Below are 9,626 nucleotides of genomic sequence, written 5' to 3' on the forward strand. Positions count from 1 at the left end.
TTATGTTATTAATACGTATAAAATTCGAAATAATTAACTTTTATATTTACTTTGAAAAAATTTGATATTTTTGCATGTAGGGTAGAGTAGGGTAGGGTTTAGAATTTTAGGGTGTAGGTAGAGTTAGGGTTGAGAGATTCTCAACCCGCGGGTAGAGTATGGTAGAATTTTAATAAAATTTTTAACCCGTGGGTAACCCTACCCTAACCCTACCCATTACCAGCCCTACCTATAAATACTCTTTTATATTATATCATTTTAGACAACTTAATTACGATCAATAATACACAAATCCTTCCTCTAATTTAGTTTTTTATTTCTAACGATTATTATTAATTATATTCTCTCGTTATTAATATATAATATTATTTGATTTTTTTACTACTGTCAACAAGTCTATTGTCGAAACGAAAAACATGTAATGAAACTCATTATTCGATCGACAATAATAATAGGTGCATGTTATGGTGTTTATATATATTTGCCTAATTTACTAAAAAAAATAAAAATAAATATTCAAATTAAAAAATATAATTTTTTTAATATTTAAAATTTACCATAAAAAATAAATTCGATAATTTTAGCATCAAAATTATAGACATTATAGAATTTGCCTAATAATAATTAATGACGTACATCAAGTAGCAAAATAAAGTCACGGAATGACGATGTTACACAGACGGAATAAAAATTGTATAAAAAGACAGTAGATAATGATGCCGTAGGCGCTTCTTATCATAACGACAACGACGATAATAAAATTTAGAAAGAACAAATCTAAGTGATGAAGGAATAATGGAGAAGTGAAAACGTATTTCAGTAAATAGAAGAAGTGTTCTTCTACAAAATAATGATTTGATAAAAAAAATAAATTTAGATTTTAATATTTAAAAAAGTTAATTACAAAATAAACCTATTTCATCAATTAAAATATTAATTTTTATTAGATTAGAATAACTCAAATTAAAAATAAATATTCAATTCTAAAATAATATCTCATAAAAAATAATTATATATATATATATATATATATATATATATATCTTCACATAATCAATTGTATATAATTTATTTAAACCAATTGTTTGACTCGTAAAAACGTATGTACATGAGTTGAGTTTCATCTTACGTAAGCCATTTCTTGAAAATTTGATTCATATAATCAATAATTAATTAGGTCCATCGGGCTGGTTAGACTAGATCTTATCTTTTATGCATAGAACGGGAGTGCAATATTATATCGCTTTTGGTTGATACATCCTTAGTCATATATATATATATATATATATAATCCTCACGTTTAGTAATGAACATTCAAAGTATTTAACTATTTATATTTTTCAGGTAAAATTATATTTATTTAGAAAAATAGAACGACAAGCTAAACATAAACTTTAATTATATTATTTGTTAGTTATTATTGAGTTCTATAAAAATAAAATATTTATTTTAATGCACATAGATAAATTTTAGCTAGGTAGAAGTACATAATTAGCTTTATACTATATCTAATAATTATGACTAATTAATTAATATTTTTGGCTTGCGAGCACCTAGTTGCAGTACATGATTTTAATATATTTATGGTAAAGTTTAGAAGCATTTCTCAAATATTAACCAATAATGGACCAAGCTCATCACGTTGCATGTCTTGCAATTCACGATGGACGTTAGATCTAAATTAGCTAAGTATAACCAATGAATGTGCATGCTCCTTCAATAAGTCTATATACTAGCTGAATGGAAAATTAACATAAAGTTAAACTAAACTTTGATTTATAGTATTATTACTTAATAATTACTAGTGAATTAACGTTCATAATGGAGCGGAAACAAAATCTAGCACCTACATACTCCTAATTAATATTAAACAAACATATATTTTTTTAGTAATTAATGCGGGTGCCTTCAATACATAATTACTGAAATAATAACTAGAAAGCTAAATATAATTTAAGTTAGGAAAATATCCCGTCAAATCCATGATCAATTTTGTTTATAATATTTTTTTTTCTAAAACTTTAAACTGATAAAAATAATGACATAAATAATTATATCTTTAATACATCTAAAGACAGAGTTAGAATCTCTTTTAGGGATTTACATAAAAAAAATACAACTAAATAAAAGGCCAAATATAAAATTAGAAAGGGCCAAATCATAAAAATAAAAGATTTCATAAGTACAAGTTATTAATTTCGGAAATAGATTCTTTCAATTTTTTTTAACAATTGAGAGAATAAAATGTGATCTTATACCATTAATTTTATAAGTGAAATCAAGAATAAATATGAGATAGAGAGAGCAATAAAGGGTTAGAGATTACACTTTATACTCAAATTTTTTTAACAATTAAGAGGATCCATTCTATTAATTTGGGAGGTTATTGTCCTCTGATCTTTCCTCTACACTAAATTCTGCTCCTTCTAACAAATACATTTTTTGAATTTTTTGCATAAACTTTTTTGTTTATCTTATACTTTTTTTTTTTGAAAATAATATTGATCAAATTCTAAATATTTTAATTATAAAAGTCCTGATATCATGCATGTTATGAAATTATTTTTTTTAAATTTAAGTTAATAAGAAGATACCTAGAAATAGTTATATATCTAGTAATCTTATCAAAAATAATGGAAAGCTTCGTTATTATTATTATTACTACTAAAAATAAAGTACTACACATATACCATAATGTTTATAGGCAGCACCATTTAAATACAGCTAGCAATATGCATTTCACTATCAGTTAATAATCGTGTAAAACCCCATAACGCATTTATCATGTTGCATGTGGTTTGTTTATGTATCAATCCAATCTAGATCTAGCTAGTCATCAAATGATGGAAAAGTTTGAAGAAACATTTATTTTGTTTCTCATTGTTTTAATTTAATTAGTTTTGCAAAAGATAACATGACCTAAAAAAGGCACATTGTCCATTACCTAGCTACTATACTCATTATGCAAACATCAAAAGTAGTCAACTCTTTATCTATCCATCCGAATAAATTTTTCTTTCTATTATTTTTTTTGCCTCACTTGAATAATAGTTGAATGAATCTTGAGGCATTTTATAATTAAAGTTCATGAATTAAATAAAGGCGTTGAGGAGGGAGATGATGAATAATAATGCATGGACCTCACTTACTAGCATACTAGCATTGATGTAGCAACATGGATTGGGTTCACTGCTACATAGTACATACTATAGTATTATTGTACGTATTATTTATTTATTTATTTATATAATTTTGTTTTGATATCTATTTGAGAGATCAATTGAACTTTGAAGTTGAAGAAGATGGAGCTAAGAAATATAAATATGTTAAAAGTATAACTTAATTAATTATTTCAAATTAAGCACCTAAAAATGTATACATAATTTTAATATACAAATAATATTTTTTTATCAATATATTATTATTATATAGTTGATATATATTATTAAAAGAATTTTAAGTATATCAAATATACTAATATTTTAATAATTTTATCGTTAATCTCAATTATAATAAATATATATAATATATATCAATTAAAAATAACAATTAATATTATTAGAATACTGATATTATAAATATATTTTAAAATATTTTTATATTATTATAGATAAAAATTTAAGTACATTAATTTTATGTGATGTTAATAATTAAAAATTATTAAATAAAAATTTAATTAAATTATTTAACTATTTTTAATTATTAATTTCACGTAAAGTCAATTGAATCTAAATTTTTATCATTATTATATATGTTATATTATGCCCATAATCCCTTCCACCATAAAGTCTCTGGCAATCCACCTACTGTCCCCATCATACGAAGATATTTTGCACCAAAACAATAAGTAAAGGAATACCTACAAAATTGAACTCTAGCTACTAATTGCTTGCACATATATAATAATAATATATTATATAATCACTCACCTCACCCAATACCCAATAGTTAATTAACTATATAGAAACTGTCACCGAACAAAATATTTCTAAACTGCGGGTCAGCTCAGGTGTTGGTCAGAAAGTCCTGGCCAATCAACCCTTGTTAAGCCTAAGCTTTAGAAAACTAAATAGAACATTCTAAGATAATTTTGAACGATTAATCTTGTTTATTTGGACGTGATTATTTTAATAATTTTTTTTATTTTTTAATATGTTTAATAAAATTTTAGTAATAAAAAATATTTTTTTAAAAAAACTATAATTTATATTTTTTTTTAAAAATTATTTTTAAAAAAATATTTTTTATATAATAAATAAATAAAAAAATATTTTTATATTATTATATCCAAACATAATTATTAATAGATAAAAAAATATTTTTATAAAATATTAGAAACTCACCCAAACAAATTCAAGTCGTCAGTATAAAAAAATAGAAGACATTCTATAGTTGTTATTAACAAAATATAGTTTTACTTTAAATAAAATTTACATCTCATCTAATAATATTAATAAAATTATGAAAAAATTAAAAAAAAGAAAAATTTTTATTGTATATTGTTGTTGTATATTATCAAAAAATAATACTATCTATTTATATTAATTACAAAATTGACTTTAAGTTTTAAAATATGCTAAAACAACTAAAATCTCTAAATAATTTTATTAGAGAAAGATAAACATAACTAATTTAAAAAAAGATAAATATAACAAATTTTGTTTTTAATAAAAAAATAAGATAACGAATAAAATAAAATAAGAATTTAATAAATATAATAATAAATGCCATATAAATTAAAATAATATTTTACATCATATATCTAACATAAAAAAATATTAAAAAATTAATAAATTTTATAATTTATAATCATCAATTAACTATCACTAATAATTTTAATAATATAAAATTATTTATTTTTTATTAATTAAATATTAACCAAATTTTAATAAAAATATTGACCCTTAAACTTTCTCATCTAACATATTCAATTAATGCCTACACATAACATTTTTCTTCCAGGAAATAACGAATTCACATTGGAAACTCCCACTTAGAACGCGTGAACCATGGAAAATGAGTGACAAGAGAAAAAAAAAAAATCAAAGAAAGACTAAATTCTTGTGATTATGTATGTATGTGTACGGCTATAATTAAGAGAGCTTGAATTGTGATAAATCTTGCACCCATTTGTCAAAAAAGACCACCTTTGCCTCCTCCTCGTGCCATATATTCTGAAAACGATTTTTATTTTTTTCTAATACATGCTATTAATATAAATATTTTTTAATTAATTCAACAATATAAGATTCATAGCAACCTTATAAGAACAAAAAAAAAAGGGATGGCGTTAAGGCAGAGAAGCTTTAAATGCGAGTTGGTTGATAGCAGTTTCTTCTTACGGACTAAGCAATAAGCATTGTTGCCATTGCGCGTCTTTCATTAACATTTATTTTCTTCTTATGTTATTATTTATTTTTTATTTTATTTTTATTATTATATTTATATTTATAAATAAATTTGGACTTCTATTTGTTCCTTAAACCCAATTCTCAGAAATCAAACACCACCGCACAAAAAAGAAAGAAACTTTTTTGCTTCTTTCTTCTTCTTCTTCTTCCTCTTTCGTTTGTTTCTACAGAGATGGAGTTTGTGCCAAATCCGTCTCCTCTGAGGTCCTCTCTGTTCGGTTCCTTCGGGGATCTCGTCGAGAGGATCAAGCAAATTGGAACCCTCGCTGTTTCTGCCGTCATTGGCAACATCTTCTCTGCGATCTTGACCTTCTGCTTCGCATTAGGTTAAATCCCTTCTCCTAATCGGTTTTTTCAATTTATGCATTTTGTCGAACACCTGATCTGCTTCTTTGTTTTCCAGGTTTTCCAACTTCTGGTTTTGTCAATTTGCCACCTTTTTTGTTTTGTTTTGTTTTGAATGATAAACATGGAAAATAGAGGATGGGGGTGTGGTGGGGTTTGGTTTAGTTTGCTCTGATTTTGTCAATGTCATTGTTTGGTGCTGTAAGACGTTGTTTTGAATTTTGCAACTTTTTTTTCTTCTTTTTTTTTGGTGTGTTTTTGTTAAAAAGACATGAATGAAACTTTGGGATGCGGTTCATCTGTTTGTTTGTTGGCTTGTTTCCATCTTCTAAAAACATACTAAAGTTTTGTCCTTTGATTTTGTTTAATTATTTTTAATTGAACTTTGGGTTTGGCATGCTTGTTCTAAGGCCAGAATAGAAACTCTAAATGGCTTTGGTTTCTTTCTGTTTTTGGTATCTGCAGTTGGGACTTTGTTGGGGGCTATGACTGGAGCTTTGATAGGACAAGAGACTGAGAGTGGCTTCATTAGAGGTGCTGCTGTTGGTGCCATCTCAGGAGCTGTTTTCTCCATTGAAGTCTTTGAATCCTCTCTTGTTCTTTGGCAATCTGATGAGTCTGGAATTGGGTGTCTCTTGTACCTGGTGAGTGAGCAAACTCAGCCTTGTTCAAATTTCAAAATGTGATTTTGAAGCTTTATCATGTGCCTACATGGTTGCTTAGTTTCTGTTTTGTGAGGCTGTGGCTCTGTTCGTCTTTGGTAAGTGTCTCGGTACAAAAATAAAAAGACACCAAGACATGACAAGAAAGAAAGATCGGTCTCAGTTTTTGGTGGACACTAGACATTAAATTGGACGAATTTTTTCTCCATTACAAGAAGTTTACCTATTTTTCTTATGTGTCTTCTTTTCCAAATAGATTTGGTGTCTTCAAGTATCTATCTATATTTGTCGACAATTACGAAACAGGCCTAAATTTGTATTTTATCATTTTCTTTGGAATGTTGTGTTAGCCTAACAATCGGTTGTGTGTTATGCAGATTGATGTTATTGCTAGCTTAGTGAGTGGGAGACTTGTTCGTGAGAGGATAGGTCCAGCAATGTTGAGTGCAGTTCAGAGTCAGGTAATTTAATTTTCATTGCATAAAAAACTTCAAAGGATTATTTACTATTTACATTGATGAATTGGGAAATTTTGCTTGTGTATTCACTTGTCTTTGCTGAGACCTCGTACTCTTTCTTCTTATCTTAATCTCAGATGGGTGCTGTTGAAACCGGTTTTGATGAAGTTCAAAACATCTTTGACACTGGTGGTTCAAAAGGCTTATCTGGAGATTTGGTCGAAAAAATCCCAATAATCAAAATTACTAGTGACAACAATGTTGATGCTTCTGGTGAAAGAGTGTCTTGTTCAGTTTGCCTCCAGGTTTGTTAATTGTAGTTTTCCTTGTTAATACCATTTATTTAGATTATGTATCTTTTGATATCAAGGTTACTACTCATTCATTATTAGCATATCTAGTCAATTTGGACAAAGTGACATTAAAGTTTTGAAACAAAAGTACTATTAACCTTGTGTATTTTGATACTTAAACAAGTTATAATTCTGTATTTGTATATGCAGGACTTTCAGCTGGGAGAGTCAGTTAGAAGCTTGCCCCATTGTCATCACATGTTTCACCTACCCTGCATAGACAAGTGGCTGTTTAGACATGGTTCTTGTCCATTATGCAGAAGGGATCTGTAATTTTTGTATATGTCACATACCGTAAAAAAGGTTCTTTCTTTTTGTTTATGTTTTTTTCCCTCCCTTTTTGTTTATATGCTTATTTAATTCTAGTTCTAGGACTAATACTCGGTTAATTCTAGTGGGGGCTTTGCAGTTATGAGTGGTATCATCATTGTACTAAACTAGTGTAAAGAAAATTTTGAGATAAATTTTACCTTTTTGTACATGAATGAGTGGATTATCCTTCTTTTTAAGTCCTTCCTTCTTCTTTTTCCTGTTCTGTTATGCATTTAATTTCCAAAACAGTGAACATTGATGAGTTGAATGTAATTTAACCAGTAATTTAAACCTTGGTCCTTGGCAGGGTTTAAGGAGTTTCCCTTTGTTTGTATTCAATATATCCATATGAGGAAATGGTGCAAAGTGGTGGTTGGTTCCTTGGCCCCATAATGAATGAAAATTGTTAGTACAGTCAAATTGAGTTACAATGATGATCAATGGATATGCATATAATAATTAATTAATGACCCATCATTTGCTTGTAAACATTTTTGTTTTTATGTGTAGAACAATTTAGTTTTGCTGATTCTGATTATATACACCCTATTGAACTTTTTTTTATGTCAATTTAGCATAAGATTTTAAATTTATTTACATTTTTGGACAAAGATTGTATACATTAGAAGTTTATGTTCATAATATTCATTACATACTGGTTTTTGATTGACTTCACAAGCAGCTCTTACTGTACTACAAAACCAAACCAGACAAGTGCAATCATGGCCTGTGGTACAAGTTCTATATTCATTTTTTGTCTTTGCCTCGTTGTTATTATTTCTACCCTTTTTTTCAAAGAATAGTAAACTACATAAATTTTTGGACATTTTGTTTGTTTCTGAATTAGCTTTCTTTTTCTTTTATATAGGTTTGTATTTTTTAATTTCTTTATATTTGTATTATGAATAGGAGAGTAAGGATTATTAGGATCATGTGTATTAAAACCCATAGTGTTCAGAATTGGACCGAATTGATCGGTTCAATCGGATTAATGGAAAACTAATCAAATTGATTTGGTTCAAACAAAAAATTATAAGAAAAGGACAAATAGGTCTTTGGTCTTTTGATTTACAAACATTCAAGTACTCGAGGATTTGAAAATACGTTTAAGTCTCTGACTTTTTCAAAACCTATTCTTCATGTTTACTTGGGTCTGTCAAACTCAACATAAAAATCAAACGTGACTCTTATTGTACTGACTTGGTTGATACGGATGCACACACGTGAGAGAGTTTAAAATTGAACAAATTAGACTCAGGGGTTGATATGTCCAGATTTTGAAGAGGTTAGAAACTTAAATATATTTTTAAATTCTCAAGGACTTAAATGTCTGCGGACCAAAAAATCAAAAATCGATTTGTCTTTTTCTCAACAATTATTTGACAAAAAATCGGTTAAAGAATCGAAAAACTGGTCAAATAACCAATTAATAAGTCAAACTAGTATGAATTTTTAGCAGTTAATTGTGTACAATAATAAAATATAATTTTTTTTTAAAAAATTATATATTTTATTATATCCGGTTTAATTTTAGTTTAACTTCGATTGAACTTTTAAACTTTCGAATTTTTATTATCAATTCAATAATTGATTTGATTTTCAAAATCTTACTAAAAATAATATATATGATTAAGCAAAAGCTCAAAAAGCATTACTCAACATAAAAGGAAATGAGGGACAAATCATCACAAGAATGGGCTTGACCAACAAAACACAGAACAAATGGAAGTCTTTCACAACTAATTAAGGTTATATTAAATCTTGATTGAAAAGACTAGATTCATTATTATGGGAATGAAGTGGATGTAATCCATTCCATCAGATTTTCCTAACGAACCTGTACCTAAGCTTAGATTCCCAAATCTAAACGTCTTCTGATTTTAATTCCATTCAATGAAAACAACCCAGACTACTTGTTACTTCTCAATTAGACCAAAACCCAAAGACATGGACAATTTGATAGGGAATTTTTTGGTCATCATGTCAATTATCTTGGGGATAAGTTCTGAGTAAACCTTAAGAAAGGTGCTAACGTAGTAATGTTTCTTAAAAGATCAATTTAATAATAATACTCTAATTAAGGAT

At 27.1% G+C, this 9,626-nt stretch overlaps 1 protein-coding gene across 1 annotated transcript; it reads left to right on the forward strand.

The window, feature by feature from the left end:
* Positions 1-4,936: 4,936 nt before the first annotated feature.
* LOC112800307 (NEP1-interacting protein 1-like) lies at positions 4,937-7,738 on the forward strand. Its single transcript, XM_025842522.3, has 5 exons — positions 4,937-5,737; positions 6,222-6,400; positions 6,796-6,879; positions 7,014-7,181; positions 7,380-7,738. The coding sequence occupies exons 1-5, from the start codon at positions 5,584-5,586 to the stop codon at positions 7,500-7,502; spliced, it is 708 nt and encodes a 235-aa protein (XP_025698307.1). The 5' UTR covers positions 4,937-5,583; the 3' UTR covers positions 7,503-7,738.
* Positions 7,739-9,626: the final 1,888 nt, after the last annotated feature.

Source organism: Arachis hypogaea, chromosome 5 (genome assembly GCF_003086295.3).
Source record: "Arachis hypogaea cultivar Tifrunner chromosome 5, arahy.Tifrunner.gnm2.J5K5, whole genome shotgun sequence".
NCBI classification, from domain to species: domain Eukaryota; kingdom Viridiplantae; phylum Streptophyta; class Magnoliopsida; order Fabales; family Fabaceae; genus Arachis; species Arachis hypogaea.